The sequence below is a fragment of the Chrysemys picta genome, chromosome 18 (genome assembly GCF_011386835.1).
Source record: "Chrysemys picta bellii isolate R12L10 chromosome 18, ASM1138683v2, whole genome shotgun sequence".
NCBI classification, from domain to species: Eukaryota; Metazoa; Chordata; order Testudines; family Emydidae; genus Chrysemys; species Chrysemys picta.
The window spans coordinates 22,610,838-22,628,951 of record NC_088808.1 but is presented as its reverse complement, the minus strand read 5'-3'; the positions used below and the strand labels follow the sequence as shown (position 1 = coordinate 22,628,951).

The 18,114-nt window shown below is 41.1% G+C and overlaps 2 protein-coding genes across 5 annotated transcripts in view; one reads left to right on the top strand and one right to left on the bottom strand.

The window, feature by feature from the left end:
* Positions 1 to 8,554, bottom strand: part of RABGAP1 (RAB GTPase activating protein 1) — a 114,213-nt gene extending 105,659 nt beyond the window's left edge. The window contains exon 1 of the mRNA XM_005299411.5: positions 8,416 to 8,554. The gene's annotated coding sequence lies outside the window, so the exon portion shown is untranslated. The remainder of the gene's footprint in view (positions 1 to 8,415) is intronic.
* Positions 8,531 to 15,127, top strand: ZBTB26 (zinc finger and BTB domain containing 26). 4 transcript variants are annotated; one of them, XM_005299413.5, is made up of 4 exons: positions 8,651 to 8,790; positions 9,483 to 9,512; positions 9,618 to 9,673; positions 11,078 to 15,127. In XM_005299413.5, the coding sequence occupies exon 4, from the start codon at positions 11,088 to 11,090 to the stop codon at positions 12,405 to 12,407; it is 1,320 nt and encodes a 439-aa protein (XP_005299470.2). In that variant the 5' UTR covers positions 8,651 to 8,790; positions 9,483 to 9,512; positions 9,618 to 9,673; positions 11,078 to 11,087; the 3' UTR covers positions 12,408 to 15,127. The 4 variants fall into 4 exon arrangements, with proteins under 4 accessions (XP_065428661.1, XP_065428662.1, XP_005299470.2 ...); XM_005299412.5 differs by lacking the exon at positions 8,651 to 8,790 and adding an exon at positions 9,093 to 9,229; XM_065572589.1 differs by lacking the exon at positions 9,483 to 9,512 and having other exon boundaries at positions 8,531 to 8,794; positions 9,593 to 9,673.
* Positions 15,128 to 18,114: the final 2,987 nt, after the last annotated feature.

Below are 18,114 nucleotides of genomic sequence, written 5' to 3'. Positions count from 1 at the left end.
GTACACTTGCTCTTAACCTCTCATGAAACCTTCTCTCTGAGTGCCAAGTATTATTACAGCACATTTTCTTCCAAAGCATACATGCAGACAGTCGTGAAAGTCACTGAAGGAAGGAGCATTGTGTGATTCTCCTTTGAGAAGCATGAAATTCTTAAAAAATGCAACATCCTACACTTGTCATATTCAGACAATTTCACACTTATGAATAAAAAGGCTGCAAACAGCAGCCTAGAAGACAGTTGCTGTTTTTTCAGTACATGGCAAAGGCCTTGCGTATTCCCACAAAGGCTTCCGGGTTTGATTTTTCTTAAACCAAGTTAGAATTTATTGAACTCTACCAAACCTACTGCTGCCATGGAATTAATAAAACTGCCACTCATGACTCTCTGCCCTGTCACTGAACTGAGGGAACAGTGTAAATTTAAGGAAGATTGTAACAGTAAGACATGAAAGATCAATTGGACTATCACATCCATCATCATGTCTAGGAAGGCTTGAGGATGTAGTATATCAGAGTGACCCTTGTTCTTAGAAGCCACACTTTACACAAAGTACACTGCTTCTGGACAAAAACATAAAAGTTTATTCATGAACTTCCTCTCTTCTGACCCACACTGGCCCTACTATCCCCCCTAATCTTATCTGCTCATGTGCAATGTTTTCCTGCTGCTCTATACAATAGGTTTGGAGAAAGTACTTGAAAATACTCTCAAGCCCAGATGATCTCCAAAATTTGCCCAACTAAGGGGCTCCACTGACCCCGTCAGAGGCCCAAGAAGTGCGCTTTATTTACATAACGCAGACAGCAGCCACCTGTCTTTAAGATGGGTTGTGGCCCACAGAGAGAACCGGTCCCAGTTTACAATCTTCCACCTTGATCTAAGCAGTCTCGCTCCAGACTGAGACTTGCAGACTTTGCGAACAGCATCTTAATAATGAAGCTGAGGGCAGTGCAGCTGACCATGCTCTAACAGCAGTAGATATAGCAGGGAGAGCTGAGCAGCACAGAGATGCAGATCTGAGGAAAGAACTTTGAGTGACAAGCGAACGGAGAGAAGCAATGAAAGGAGTAAAAGTCTTATTTCTACTGTAATATCTAAGGATGCTTACTAGCAAATACCATAGGATTACTACCAAGGACTTTCTGATAAACCATCTCAATACTATTTTCACCTATGCCCAGGAAGGAGGACATCAAATTTAGCATCACCTGATGAAAAGATTCCTTTATTACCTTTAAAGCCTTTTCACCTCTATCTGAGCAATACATTTTGCCTTATTTCTGAGTTTTCTCTGCTGTGTTTGTACCAGTGGCCACAAGGTTAAAAAACCTGTCTTTGCTTTTTGTTTCTGACATCAAAATTCCAGGGTCAGCTTCAACCTGAGTCAATCAGTTTTAAAAGTTGAAAGTCCAACATCCTTTCATTTTATACCCAACAAGGAATATTGGATATGATAATTCGTAAATGGTTACTAGTGATCATTTCTGAATTCCAAGTACAAAATTATTATGAGACTCATTTCTACACCACCTACAAAATTGGCAGCTCATCTGAAAATAACCACATTATTAACAAAATGCAAAATAAAAATAAGCCCCCAAAACCTTCTCTTAAAATATTTTTGCCAATACTTTGCAAATAGAGTGTGAACGAATTAAAATTTTATTAGAAAATGTTTAAAAATAGATGATACAGAGTGTTGAAACTTCAGTTATTAGTCATCTGGGGTAACATACAGAGTATAGGGGGATGTTAGTATTTTGACGTTGGATCTACACTACTCCCATTGTCTTTCAGGAGAAGAGCTGGCTTTGATCATTAGCAGCCATTAAAGTAAGGTAAGGAGCAGTTTAGCAATTTATTTTGGTATAGTGTTGTCTAGTCAAGTGCTAAATTTAATCTATTTTCAAAGCCTGACAATCTGGTACCTTTCACAAGCACTAAATTCACTTAAAAAAAAAAAAAAAAAAAAAAAAAAAAAAAAAAAAAAAAAAAAAAAAAGGTATGCTGTGATTTCACATACTCTCTACTCTTCAAACAGGCAGCACACACAATAATCAGGGAATTTGTGTGATTGGCTAAATTTATCCGCTACAAGAATGTATCAATACCACACTTACAGTGCAACAATAAGAGATCCAAATGAGCCTGATTTTCCCACCCACACACTGCGTGATCCCTTGCTCTCCAAGCAGTCTCTCTGAAATCAAGGGGACCAAGTATGAGAAAAGAACAGGAGTACTTGTGGCATTTTTTGCGGATACAGACTAACACGGCTGCTACTCTGAAACCTGTCAAGTATGAGAACGTTACTACTCTGCACAAGAAAGGGTAGCAGGATCTGGCCCAAAGCAAGACGCTTTAATGTGCAATATTAATGTAAATTATTGGCCTCTCACAAATAACTCGACAAGCAAAAATCTGTGTTCTGCATATAGAAAATATCAGATTTTCAATTCAAAGAAATTCCTTGAAGGAATTTTATCGATTGTTAAAAAGCGTTAGAATTTTTATCTGACCACTGATGCTGAGAAAAGAAAGGAGCGTAGCTGCCGTAATTGAACGAGAAAGAGCAATAATGAATTCCCTGGGTTTTTTTGTTGGAATATTGCCATGGTTTAATTCACCTCGTGGAAGCAGAGAAAGAACTGACAGGAAGGGGATGCAATGCATGACAGTTCATTAGCAAGAGTTAGGCTAACTGTAACCCTAATAACGCGAGATTTGTAGAAGCGAGGATTGTGTGAGGCGAGTGGGAAAGAACTGTGTGAGAAGTTGTTGCGACCTTGTGTAGATAATATGGAATGTAGACTAAGTCTACATTAGTGAGCAAAACAAGATATCAGAATGACCTATGTATAAACAAAATGCAACTGTTGCTCATTATTGTCTGTAACAAAAGGTATAAATGCTTGCTGTAATTGTTTACCTGTTGAGAGACCTGCTTAGCTCTCTCCCTCTGCGCAATTGTGAGAGTTAATAAAGCATCTGACTTGCTATACCTAAACAAATAGTGAGAACTCTGTTTTTCTCCGACAACCTGAATTTCCACATTCCCTTACTTTGCCTTGCATCTTTCAGCACCTTCTAGATCAAGAGTTACTTTAGATCAGAAGGCTCCCTGTAGAGCACCCACTGGGCACTTTACCTGAACCAGAGGACTTGGGATGGCTGTGGAATAGGAAGTCTATGAGCTAAATAAAATAGGTGTCAGTCTAAAAGAACTCACGTCAAAAATTTGCAATACAATTAGAGGTGGCAGGCAGCACCATTAATCTCACAGAATCAGAGAGCAAGAAAACACAGCAGTAGGGACAACACTCTAGCTATGGTGCTTGCAGATTGTCTAAGAAACTCAGGACATGTATACCCTGCATCTGGGAGTGAGCCTCTCAAGCCCAGGTCCCCAGACTGGTGGTAGCAGAGCTCACACTAATGCTCTAAAAGAAGCTGTGCAGACATTGCTTTGATGTCATGGCTTGGGCTGGAGCTCAAGCTCTCAAACCCACATCACACACCTGGCTTCAGAGCCCAAGCCACAACACCTACATATCTATTTTTAGAGCACTAACGTAAAACCTGCTAGCATGAGTCTGAAGACCCAGGCTGGACGCTCACTCTCAGATGCAGTGTAGCCCTTATGGTTTCCAGTCTCACTGTTGAGAGGTTTAGGAGAGAAGGTCCCCACCAAGCACATATCTCAGATTATGTGCCACATCACAGCTCAGAGCCCTCCCAGTGACAACTCTAAACACTGACAGTGTCCCTAAGCTTGTTATTATGGGGTTAATTTCAACACAAATAAAAAGTAAATTTTCAAAAACAGAATGGGTAACTCCTAAGACACCAGAAACTGCCCCACAGAATCTGGATCTTCAGGTCACAGGTTCTCCAGTAAGGGAGGGAGAACATCTAAGAGAATCACATCCCACAAGGCTGCTTTATAACTGGTGGGTCCTTTTCTGTTTGCTTTTGCTTTTTGCTTTTCATTCCGCTCTACTCTGCGCTGGTTAGGCCTCAGCTGGAATACTGTGTCCAATTCTGCGCACCACATTTCAGGAAAGTCGTGAACAAATTGGAGAAAGCCCAGAGAAGAGCAACAGAAATGATTAAAGGTCTAGAAAACATGACCTATGAGGGAAGATTGAAAAAATTGGGTTAGTTTAGTCTGGAAAAGAGAAGACTGAGAGGTGACATGATAACCGTTTCCAAGTACATAAAAGGTCGTTACAAGGAAGAGGGAGAAGAATTGTTCTTCTTAACCTCTGAAGATAGGACAAGCAGCAATGGGATTAAATTGCAGCAAGGGAAGTTTAGGTCGGACATTAGGAAAACCTTCCTAACTGTCAAGGTGGTTAAGCACTGGAATAAATTGCCTAGGGAGGTTGTGGAATCTCCATCATTGGAGATTTTTAAGAGTGGGTTAAGACAAACACCTGTCAAAAATGGTCTAGATAATACTTAGTCCTGTCATGAATGCAGGGGACTGGACTAGACGATCTCTCAAGGTCCCTTCCAGTCCTATGATTATATATGGAAATGAAGCATCTAAATTCCTCTTGCTCCAAGGGAACAAAGAATAATTGTACTCCTAATTTTTTAGCTCCTTGTAAAGGATTGTTCTCAAAGGAGTATCATGGCCATAAAATGGTGTAGTTTTCCCATTGGACCCCTCCTCTATGTCAATCTGACTTCAAGGGCCAAATGAAAACAGGAGATTCATTTTAAGATTAAACTTCCTCAAGTTCCCCTACCCCTGTGATTCTCATGAAAGAGAAAGCATGACAAGCAGAGATCTCAGGAAGGTGGTTGAATCACCCAAAGAGCCAGGTATCAGAAAAAACATAAAAGGGTTCAAGCTAACACAACCTTAAACCTGTTAAGGATTATCAATATAGCTGATTCCATAAGGATTTATTTTTAATCTAGAAAATGTGCTCGGGACAAAACGCTTATGTCAGGCTCCAGCACAAAGCAATTGCTCCAACTGCGGAGACAGACTGTAGGCCCAGGGAAACAGTGGTTTATAAAAGAAACGCTGACACTGCCCTATCCAGAGCAGCAAAAGAATGTCACTGAAATGAGTTCACTGCAAAGAGTCTATTCTCACGAACCCAAATGACATTCCAATAGCATTGTGCACATCTACAGGTCTCCCTTTTCAGGCGGACATAGATCCGTAAGTACAGAGAAGCAGTTAGCATGGAAGATAAGGTTCTCCAGCCTGAGGTTAGAGTGACCCTTATAAGGGTGCAGTGTGTATTTATACAGCTTACATCATTCACTGGGGATTCAAACAGAAATGTATAGTTACATTTATTGGACCGGCATGGCTCTTTGAAAATATAATCTGAAACCTTCAAGCAGCAGCAATGACCTTAAGAGTCTCATATGATACATGGTACTAAAAACTGTCTGTAGCTGGACTTGGAAAGCAGAAGGAAATTCTCATGCCTAACTGTTAGCTAATCTGTTCACTGTGTATCTATAGCCAAGTCTGGTCAGGGCCTTGACCTTCTAATGTTAAGCAGGGACATAAGGATCATTATGGAAAACATGATAACATCCACAAAATTTAAACAGTTCCGCAGAACTCCATGGAATGAGGCATTCTGCAACAGTGTAGCCCAGAAGTCTTACCGATTTCCTGAGTCCAAACAAGTGTATTATTTTGTCTATAAAATCCCGACAGATCAAACAAATTTGGGAATACAGACCAGCCTATGTATTTTTGCAGCATGAGATACCTAGACAGAATCTCACCTCCAGCTTTGTATTTCTGCACCACGAGGCAAGGTCACTTGCTGGTTTACACTAGTGTAAATGGTGGATTCTCTGTAACTTGAAGTCTTTAAATCATGATTTGAGGACTTCAGGTAACTCAGCCAGTGGCTACTGGCATATTACAGGAATCAGTGGGTGAGGTTTGTGGCCTGCAATGTGCAGGAGGTCAGACTAGATGATCATGATGGTCCCTTCTGGCCTTAAAGTCTATGAGAAAGTCATAATTGTTGCCCCTCGCACCACCTGCATTTTAATTTTTCGCTTTTTTTATACTACCTTAATTTACAACATGCAAAAGTGCAAAGGTGAATACTGTAAAATCTACAGCTACCAAAGTCCAATTTCATTTGAAACTTTACCAGATTTTTCAAACATATAAAGGTAGTATAGTGCTTGTTTATTGCTACTTGTTTTCAATCTCTGAACTAGGATTATCAGTGCTTGGAATTTACCTATTCCAAACCATAAAAGTCTAAAACAGTATGTGCACTTACAAACAGGATAACAAATGGGATAAAGAAAAGGGGAAGATTGAGACTGGAATGTAAATCAAATGAAGGGGAAGCAATAAAGTGCCAGATTCTAGCATCAATGTGATATCTGACAAGCAATGACCGGATATAGTCCCAAAACATGAAGATTTGAAAATGGAATTTGGTTATTTTGTTGACATAACTCAGTACCCATAAAAAATAAACTCGGCGCTGTCTGGCAACACAGATTTAGAAATAATGGACTTATGATTAAGGGAACAATATCAATTTGAAATCTAGTCACTTTCAACTGAACTTCAATTGCATCTGAGTTTCCTGGCAATTTTGGTAATTTTACAAATGCATTCACTTTAAAAATATATTTCCTTCCCTTATTGTTTGGGTGAGTCTATTACACAAGGGAAAATTAACAAAAGTCCCTACAATATATAGCATGTGAGTAACTTTACACATGTGAGTAGTGCCACTGAACTCAATAGCATTATTCATGTGCAGAAAGTTACATGCATACCTGTTTGGATGGTTGGAGCATAACCAACTAAATGGGAAAGAGTGAAAGACTATCACTTTGGTTTCTAAGCACCATTATCTTAGTATCTAACTAGGCACAAATAGTTACTATCAGAAACTTTTAAAATGCTGCCTGAAATATGCAGAGGAGGACAGAATACTATTATTAGAAACTACATTTTTTAGCAAGTGTCATCTTATGCCTCCAATCCCCACACCAGTTAACATGTGTGGGCAACTGTCCGATGCATACTGGATTCCTCGGCCTAGTGACAGTATCTATTCATATGTCCATGTCACCCATCACAATGTCCAGCACACAAGCCATGTGTGAAGCATCCCAGGTGCAGCCACCTCATATCTGAAGGGACAGGTGGGTCTCTGCCCACTTCTAGCTCATATTGCCCCACTGCTGTTCTCCCACCTCTTTGCATGCACCACTGTCCCTATGCAGAACATGCAATAAGGTTATCATCAATAGCTCGAAAGCTAGTGACAGCTATAATGAACATTGCACATGTGTTTCTATTACAAACACCAACTTTCAGCCCTTCCAGATATTTTGCAGGCTGTATATCCACACAAGAGTTTTTGTAAAGTTCAAGCAAAAGTAGTCCAGAGGCTTGAATGTGACAAACAGTGAGAAAAATACACTGTCCTATCAATCAAACCAATCCTGTGACTAAGAACAAAACAGACCCAGCACAAAAGCAGCCAAAGGGAGGATGGACGGGGACATCTGGCCAGAAAATAGATGTGACTGAGAACTGTATGCACACACTCCCGTGAAAACCGTCTGGCATTTCGCCATGTGATTAGAGACTGATAACACACTTTCTACACATGCAGTACACTCAGTATGATGGTAAGGCACTTTTACCAATATTGTGCACGTGCCTGTGGATGAGTTAGGGGGGCAGAGATCAAGACAGGGCCCCACAGAAATCTAGTCTCATGCACGACACAGAAAGGTGCTCAGATATCTCAGGTGCTAAAAAAACTTTGCAAGAGAGCAGCATAAGGTTGAACTCTGCAGAGAGAGAGACGGGGGAAAGCTGCAGAATGCACAGGGGACCTCATTAAGGGGCTTCACAGGACAGGCACCTTGCGCGGGATGGCATATGCCCGGGTGCCTAGCCCAATACTTCCCGGTTCTGGAGTTTCCTTCCTCCCTTCCTTTTGAAACTTCCAACAACAAAACCACCCCGCAGGCGCTAGTCCCACGTTCTGCGGATCCTGACAGCCTGAGGGCCCCGGGCCGCACACCGGGGCCGGGCACCGTGCAGGTGAGGGGAGCAGTGTACCGGGGCTACGCGGCCTGGCACCGCCGGGCTGCGTGAGGAGCGGCCTGGGCCCAGCCCCGGCAGAACCAGGCCTGGGCAGCGGCTGCCCGCGAGGCGAGGCCCAGGCCCAGGCCCAGGGCCGGGGGGGGGGGGGGACGGGACAGGAAGGCTCGGGCCCCGGGGGGGGGGGGCGTTCGGCACGGGGGGGGGGGGGGCGGCGCGGCCCCCGGCTCTGGAGGACTCGGGGACCGGAGACCCCCCCCCAGATGCGGAAGAGACGCGCGGAGTCTGACCTGGCCCCTCCCGCCGCACAACCCCGGGGGCGGCACGAACCGGACCTACCCGAGCCACCGCCGCTGCCTCCTCCGGCCGGGCCTCGGCCGCCGCCGCCCCCACCACGTGACCCAGGCCGGAGGGGAGGGGGACGGGACAGGGAGAGTCTTCCGGGTCAGAGGAAGATGCACTTCCGGGGCCCCGGCGGCGGCTGCTCCGGCAGCGGCCGCGGCGGCTCCCGGTGGGTTCGTGAAGAAACCGGGCAGGGGCAGGAGCCCCGGAAGAAGATTTGTGGAGGGGTACTTCCGGTTCCGGTGTCCTCCGGCCAACGCCTCCGCCCGGGGCCGGATCCGGAGAGTGGCCCCTTCCCAACCTTGCGGGGAGGGGACACGGTGGGGGCGGCTAGGGAGAGAAGGAGGAGGGGGGAGTGTGAGGAGTAAGGAGGTGAGTGGAGTGGGGAAGGGGGGGAGCCTGGGCGGTGTAGCACTCAGCCCCACTTGTTAAGGGTGGATTTTTAGACCGTTTTTCCTCAGGGTCATGAACCAACCACTAAGCCAAGGAGGGCGAGGAAGTGACTTTCTCTGTGGGCGAATAATCCCATAACTGTCCCCTATGGGGCTTTTCGCTTTCCCCTCTAGCAGCTGATAGTGTGAGTGCCAGACCCAGGACACTGGTCTAGATGGCCTCTGGGCTGCTCAGGTTTCTTCCTTTTATATTGTGGAATTACATAAAGTAAAAACTAGGAAAGCTCTAATAGCTCATTAGCTGAAATTCCTTGTAAGAACAAGGTGCAGCCACCCAAGAGAGGATGAGAAGGGGAATAAAAGGATGTTACCCTTGTTATTGGTTGCAAAGCCACAAAGAAAGATGGAGCCAAATGCAGGTAGGCAGGTGCTTTTGGCCCTTTGCAGGCCTAGTATTTTATAAATTGGAGAGGAATTCTGACTAACCCCCAGTAGTTTTCCAATACTGTTCTTCTTCAGTATTGGAAAAATGTTTTTCAAAACACACGTATAGTAGTGTGGACATGTAAACAGTTAATTACTTTCAAATCATTCTTCTTTCTTTAAAGACATTTTAAAGTTGTAAGGCAAATAAGCCTTTGGCTAACCGTGGCTTTTCTTCTCTTTCCTTAGGTAATTCATCCAGAATCCTTTAAACTGGTATCTTGCATCTGAAGAAGTGAGGTTCTGACCCACGAAAGCTTATGCTCCCAGTACTTCTGTTAGTCTCAAAGGTGCCACAGGACCCTCTGTTGCCTTAAACTGGTAACACATTGAGCAATTTGCAGAAACCTTCTCTGTGATGCTTGAACAAGAAAACTAAGGTACCATATCTAGTTAATTTTGAAATGTCTCTGTTGAACTAAACTGAAGAAGTAAGATTCCTCTGTTAGACCTAACCTGTTTTGAATAGGAGTCACGTCTGCCTGTCAGCTGGAAGGATGATGTCTGTGACTTGTGATATTGAGTGGAAATAGCATGTAGAACTCAGAAAGATGCAGAGAGCTTTCTCCCTCCCTCCTCAGGCTAGCCAAGAATACAAAACTGGAGGATAGCCAGATCTGGAATTTGCATTAACAGTATGATCTACTTCTTGTATAGGTCAGATTACTTGAGGGGTATGATGGAAATCTTCACGCACCTTTGTGGGGTATTGTTTCTGGAATATCATTTTTCTAACAATGAGTAATTTTCCATTCAAGCATTAATAGCCATCTAAAAGTAATTACAGTTTAGGAAGCAGTGTGTTTCCTGTGAGAAAGTGTTTTCTGGTGCGACTGCTTATTAGGTGGTGAATGTGAGAGAACAGGGCTATCTAGCAGTTTGACTTTATTTCTCACCCTTAAAAACTCTCAAAATAAAAATGCTTGCTTCAGTGCTTGATAATGGACATTGGACAAATGCATAAAGATGAATGAGATCCCAATCACTTCCATTGTGACTATATCTGGTCTAAAAAATTAAGTTCAGTACTAGAATTCTGCACATTTTAGATGTGTAACAGGCTGTATTTTATTTAGAAATACCACCAGGCAAGCAGGAGGTGTTGAGGGTGGAAGAATTTTAACTATTTTTCTTAGTTTGATTCATAGACCATATTTCTACTGCTCAGTACATGAATGTTAAAAAGCTTGGTTTAATATTACACTGTCCTCTCTGAGAGGTGCTTAAGTGTAACATTGAGAGATCAATTGCCTATGGAAATTGTTCATGCTTTAAAGCAAAACTATTGATAAAAACTAAAGGGACATTGAAGGCTCAAATTGAGCCAAAAACTTAGTTTTTGTTAATACGAAAGCAAGCTTTTACAGAAGTTTAAACCAGTAGAAATATTTATATGGTTTTATTTTAAATTCCAAAGAAATAGTGTATCTATATAACTAAATATTTTAAATAAACGTTCTTCTGTAGTGTTGGGGACATTGCAACGTTATACTACTGCATGTGGATTAGAATATGAAATAGTCTAGAAATTGATTAGGTTACTTTCACTGTCCAAGTTGTGTGAAATGTGGAAAGGTAAACATCATTAAGATATTCAAAGTAAACTTAACTTTTAAAATTATTTCATTTTTAATAGTCTTGCGTGTTTTTATTAATATAAGAAAATGTTTTGTAAAATATGTATGTTTAACCTGCACCATTGGCCCCTTTTTAACTTGCATGATTACATCCATTAGTTTCCTCAGATACTGTTTCTTTATTTTTATTTTGCTTTTGTTCTTTAGATCTGCCAAAATGTCCGAAAGATCAGATATCCTTCACTTCAAGTTTGACAATTATGGAGATTCAATGTTACAAAAAATGAACAAACTGAGGGAAGAAAATAAGTTTTGTGATGTCGTAGTTCACATAGATAATGTTGAGGTTCATGGGCATAAAATTGTGTTTGCTGCAGGCTCCCCCTTTTTAAGAGATCAGTTTTTGTTGAATGACTCCAGAGAGGTTAAAATCTCCATTCTGCAGAGTTCAGAAGTGGGGAGACAGTTGCTTTTGTCCTGCTACAGTGGTATTCTGGAGTTTCCTGAGATGGAGCTGGTAAATTACTTGACTGCTGCAAGCTTTCTTCAGATGAGCCACATTGTGGAACGATGTACACAGGCTCTCTGGAAGTTTATAAAACCTAAGAAGCCATTGGAGAGCAAGGAGGATTGTGAACAGCAAAGCGATTCTTCCGAGTTGAAAGAACACCAAGGAGATGAGGACTCTCTGCAACAGGATTCACTATGTATTCAAACCTCAGAAGACAGTATGGACATGGAAGATAGTGACATTCAGATTGTCAAGGTGGAGTCTATTGGGGAGGTGTCTGAGGTTAGAAATAAAAAAGATCAAACCCAGTTTATTTCTTCTGAACAAACTGCTTTACATTCATCAGAGCCTCAGCACTTTTTAATCAATTCCACTGTGGAAAACAGAACGAGTGAAATAGAACAAAATCATCTCCACAACTATGCCCTTTCTTATGCTGGCAGTGACAATTTCATCATGGCCTCTAAAGACATGTTTGGTCCTAACAACAGAGGTATAGACAAGGGTCTCCAATGGCACCACCAGTGTCCCAAGTGTACCAGAGTATTCCGGCACCTGGAAAACTATGCTAATCATTTAAAAATGCATAAACTGTTCATGTGTCTGCTGTGTGGTAAGACGTTCACTCAGAAAGGCAATCTCCACCGACACATGAGAGTGCATGCAGGGATCAAACCTTTTCAGTGTAAAATCTGTGGGAAAACCTTCTCTCAGAAATGTTCTTTACAGGACCATCTCAATCTGCACAGTGGAGACAAGCCTCATAAATGTAACTATTGTGACATGGTCTTTGCACATAAACCTGTTCTGAGGAAACACCTTAAACAGTTACATGGAAAAAATAGTTTTGACAATGCCAATGAAAGGAATGTTCAAGATATAACGGTGGACTTTGATTCTTTCAGCTGTAGCACTGCTACAGACAGTAAGGTCTGTCAACAAGCTGATGCAAGCCAGATACTGGATGCAGGGAAATTGGCCCAGGCTGTGCTCAATTTAAGGAGTGATAGCACCTGTGTTAATTAAGCATTCCAAGCAGCCCTTTGTAGGCATCACAAAGAAAGGAACAAAAGGTTGGATTTGGGCTTTCACCAAAGCAGATGGTATGCCCTGAAAGGTTGTGTACAGATTGAATTACAAAACCTAACAGGTTGTCAGCCTTCATTCTAGTCTTATTTTCTGTGACTAGCAATCCTCATGCAGGGTTTCTGTCTGTGTTCCTACTGGTGAGCATGGGGTTAAATTTTGGATTTGTTACACTTTGGATCATTTAATCTGATTTGGAGACATGGGACTGTCACCTTTTGAAGAACTCTTGCTGTAGGCAGTCATCAATTAAACTATGTGCTGTACAGTTAAGGGCCTGTGTGTGTCTGGGCAGATAGAAGAAACAACAGAAAGGATGAGTCTATGAGATAAAACCTGACTTTTTCAAAAAGCACTGGATAACTGAGAGTTATGTAGTTCAACTGCTAATTTATCTGTTAAAACTTCAGTTATTTGCCTTCCAATCTTACCCAAATCCCTAAAGTTAAAATTAAATACTTTTTTCCATGTGTCACTTTTTTGTCCCTTTTAAACTATGTAATTGAATTTTCTCTGCTAATCAGCCCTACCCCAGCCGATAGCAACTTTCAGGATTATTAACATGGATGTATGTTTAGAAAGAGCTAAAGCCCTGAATGATCTAGGTGGGTCAGGTAGATTACATGGTACTGTTTGTAAAGCAAATAAATTGCAGATTTTTAGAACATGAGGCTGATTGCCTAGGGTCAGGGTCTGACTTCTTCCTTGATGTAGGGCTACTGAGGATGTGCTTTCACAGCATAATTAGCTCAGGTAATAATTGAAATACTACCCCTAGCTCAACTCCCATCCACACACGGAATTCTCTAGCTCAAGTTAAGTGGTGCTTTAAATTCTAGCTAGCTAGTTGGGAGGGCGGGCGTTTGAAACTTAAGTGATGTTGATGCTAAACCTAGTAACTCTCTGGGGATGCAACAACTTGAGTTACAACAAGCATGTAGAGGACAATAAGAGAATAAATAATACCCAATGTGGGCGTCTCAAAAATCATGCCAAACCAAACTAATTTCCTTCATTGACAGAGTTACTGTCCTAGTGGGTAGAGGGGAAGCAGTAGATGTATGTTCCCCTCCCTCCATCTTGATTTTCAGAAAGGCTTTTGACTTAGACTCACATGATTTTTTCATAAGGAAACGTGGTCTAGATGAAGTTACTATATGGTGGATGCATAACTGGTGGAAAGACTGTATTCAAAGAATAGTTATCAATAGTAGCTGTCCAATTGGAAGGCAGTATCTAGTGGGGTCCTGCAGGAGTCTGTCTTGCGTCCAGTACTTCTCAATATTTTCATTAATGACTTGGATAATATAGTGTAGAATGTGCTTTTTAAATGTGAGGATTACCACCAAACTGGCAGGGATTTGTAGCACTTTAGAGGAACAGATCAGAATTCAAAATAATCTTGCCAAATTGGAGAATTGGTCTGAAATCAACAAGATGAAATCCAGTAAAGTTAAGAGTAAATTTAGGAATAAAAAATCAAAAGCACATATAAAACTGGGAATAACTGGCTGTGAGTTTATACTGTTGAAAATGATCCAGTAGTTGTAGTGGATCACAAATTTAATGAATCAACAATGTGATGGAGTTACCAAAAAGGTAAATATCATTCTGGGGCGTATTAACCGGAGTCCCATATGTAACACACAGGAGGTAATTGTCCAACTTTACTCAGCAGTGATGAGGCCTCTGTTGGAGTGCTATGTCCAGTTCTGAGCATCTCACTTTAGGAAAGATGAGGAGAATAGGAGAGCAACAAATTTATAGAAGGTTTAGACAGGGTCGCCCAGAGGATTCTGGGGGCGGTAGGCCCCCGCCGCCGAAGACCCAGCACTTCGGCGGTGGGTCCCAGGGTGGAAGGACCTCCTGCCGCCGAATTGCCACCGAAGACCCGGAGCGGAAGAAGCTTCGAGGGCCCGGGCCCCGTGAGAGTTTTCCAGTGCCCCCAGAGCAAGTGAAGGACCCCGCTCCAGGGGCCCCGAAAAACTCTTGTGGGGGCCCCTGCGGGGCCCGGGGCAAATTGCCCCAGTTGCCCCCCCTCTGGGCGGCCCTGGGTTTAGAAAACCTGACCTATGAGGAAAGGTTAAAACAAAAAATAAAAAGGGCATGTTTAGTCTTGAGAAAAGGAGTCTGATGGGGGAATGTGATCATAGTTTTTAAATGTGTTGAGAGATGTTATGGAGAACAATGGCCACTCGAAGGTAGCAGCAAGGGAGATCTAGATTAGATATTAGGGAAATTTTCTAAATATAAGCTGTAATGAAACAGGCTTCCAAGGAAGGTTGTCGAATTCCCATCATTGTCTAATCTGTTCTTAAAACTTCCAAACACCTGTCACAAATGTTCTAGGAGGTTTACTTGGTCCTGTCTCAGCACAGAGGGCTGGACTAAGTGATCTTTCGAGGTCCCTTTTTGCCCTATAGTTCTATTATTCTAACTCAACAGCAACTAATCAAATCAGGCTGTGAAACTCCCGTATTGCTTTGAAGTGTGGTTGCTCTCACTCAAGCTAGGCTAGCTTGAATGCAGTAACTAAAGCATGCTAACTTGTAGTGAAGACAAGCACTAAAGGACCACCTATCACTGTATGTACTAAGACATGGTAAAGACTTCAAAATAAAATTATTGTTCTGTCTCCTATAAACATTGCTTCACATAAACCACAGCAATTGTGACTTTCATATTTGGTTTTAAAGCAAAGCTGAAGTGGGGAATATTGCTTTATTTATGACATTGTGAAAAGAATCTCTTTCAGCAGCTGAAATGTGTAATTCCATACTTTTTTTTTTTTTTAAACTCTTCCTAGAGCTCTACTAGGAGCTATGTATGTCAGTTAACTGGGGGGAAAATATAAAGTTAGATCATAGTCTCTGTTGGATCCTAAAAGTATGCACTTCATCTTGAAAAGTAGACTAGAATTTAGCTACCACCCTACATAGTTCATGAATCCTAGAGCTTTACAAGGTAAGAGTTTAGACAGAGTAAGATACAGGTGTCATTGGCTGTAGATTAATGCATCAGTTATTGACTGTGATCAGCAATAGCTCTTTTACACATCTTTGAATCTCAGACCTAGAGGGAATGGAATGTTAACTGGGGGTTGAGATTATGCTGTACTTGTTTTGAAAAGTGTCATGGAAGTTTTAATCTAGATGGCTGCCGTCGTAGTTGGAGTGAAAGGACCATACTTTAATATCTCATCTGAAGAATACCATTTACAGAAGAAAGCAACAGAGGGTCCTGTGGCACCTTTGAGACTAACAGAAGTCAGAAGAGAAGATTTACAGAAGAGTAGCACTCTTACTGAATTGAAATGCAGTGTGGTCTAATAATCTACTGCTTGACCCTTGGTAAAGAACTGCTTTTCACATTTGGATCAAGTATTACTTCTAATGCAGCTGTTTAAGTCTAGAACTGTAACAATGCTAAACTAAAATATGACCAAAGCATTTTATTGCAGAAAATAATGTATATTTCATTATCAAAAGACAGCTTGGGTCTTGAGAAAAGGGGCATACAAAAGTCAGAAGTTCCCAAAACAAGCATTACAGTGAATGAAGTGCTAATGTTGCAAAATGTTATGAAAGGACACAATCACCTTTTCAGATAGAAAGTTTTAAACGGCTATAGTTGCCTGTTATGTGTACAGTTTTGGAATAAGTAATGGGCAATGGAGAGGGGGAAACAAATATCATAGCAGATTAATTTAGTTCTGAAATGTAACTATTTTAGGAAACTATTTATTTCAGAATCTTGGTTCAGAGACAGCTTGCATGGAAAAATAAATTAAATTTTTTAAAGAAAAAAATCAAAAACCTGCATACAGAATCAGCTTGAGCTGTTACCCCATGGTTATTATGTCTGAAATATTGCATGTGGATCTGATTTCAGGCAGAATCTTCCATATTGTTCAAACATTTGATACTATAATATTCATTATATGGAAAATGGGTTATCATAGCTCTAATGTGGACTAGAGACAAAGAAAATCTTGTCAATGTTTTTTTCCCCCTGAATTAAGAATTAAAATGGAGCCTGGCACTATTGTTATAAAATCTATTTATACAGACTATCCAAAGGCAGCTTTGTTATAGAATAAAATGAACTTAATATGTAGCCAATCATGTATGTATAACTTTCTTCTAAATCACTTTTTATTGCAAAGTTCTAACTGGCCTAGATCCACTTGAAGTTGATAGTGCTGTTGCTTAGTCAGATAAATTCTCTGGCAATTGTCATAATCTGTATGTTAATGTGTCAAACACCATTTACTGATACATGGGTAATCTCACAACTGAGTGTAATGTACAAGTTCCTGCCTATCCTAAAAATAATTAGGGGAAAAGTCTACCATTACTAAAATATTTGAAAGACACTTTGGCCACATTTGTAAGGATTATTTTTGCTTTTAGAACCTATTTACTTGATGAACATATGGGTAAGAGAACTACTGTAGGTTTGTCTTACCTTTTTATAGAAGAATTTTACAAGTTAGTGACTCTGACATACCTGAAGTATCAGGTTTTTTGTGGGTTTTCCCCCTCCTCCTCTGTGGCAAAACTTATAAACCTATACAATTTGTCACACCAGTAGTCTTATTTGACTTGAACATAGAGCACATTGAATGCGAAAGTACAGAACATGAGAGGACTGGTGGTGAATACTGGAGTCATTTTGAGAAGGGATGGAGAGTAGGGAGAGAGAGTTTAATTAAAAATGTGACAAAAAGCAAAACTGTATTAAAAATATTACTGGTATCCTGCAGTTCTGTGTTGTCTTTCTTTCCTTTTTTTTTTTAATAATAAAAACAATGGTGCAGATGAAATGAGCAAATGTACAGAACTGTAGTTCACTATACTGACCTGATATAGAGACAGTCAAATTCTCCATGGAGAAGGGATATACTGAACATCTATTTCCTTTATCCTAGTTTATGCTCCACAGAATAATTAAGTACCTCTTCAATGATTAGGAGGAAGTTGAATACACATTTTTATTACCAAAGCTGGTGCATCAATGGCTTTTTAAACTCTTTTTAGGCACCTTTCTGCCTACTCTTTCTTTGAGTACTGTTTAAGGGATGAGCCAACTTTTGTATCACTACTAGCTTTTTTTTATGGTATGTTCTGTACAGATCACAAGGATTTCTAATGCCTATTACTCACTGTGTGATCTAAAAGGAAAACCAAAGTAATCTAAAATATCCCATTTAGGGTGTAGGGTTTCTGAATTTTTTGCCCCAAACAGCAATAATTCTGTGAGTGGTAGTAGGGGTGATGAGAAGTAACTATTTTTCCCCCTACAACTACTGAGCCTAATTCTGCCTTCTACTAAAATGCCTGAATTATGAGCAGACCCTTAATTGTTTCTAAATCTGGAATTCCTTACTGATGGACAACCTTGGAAAATATCCCAGAGGGACTTAAATAAATGTCACTAAGAGCGTGCCATATCCATTATGAGTTACTCTTTATTACTACAACTGACTCCACTACTCTGTCCTAAAGGACTCTAAGGGCTAGTTTTGTGGTTAAAGGACAGAAGGCATTGACTTTCTTGAGCTTATCTTCTGGTTCTGGTATGCTCTGTGGCTTTGGCTAATTCATTGATCGTCTTTCTGCTTCATTTTCACCTGTTGCTTTGCTCC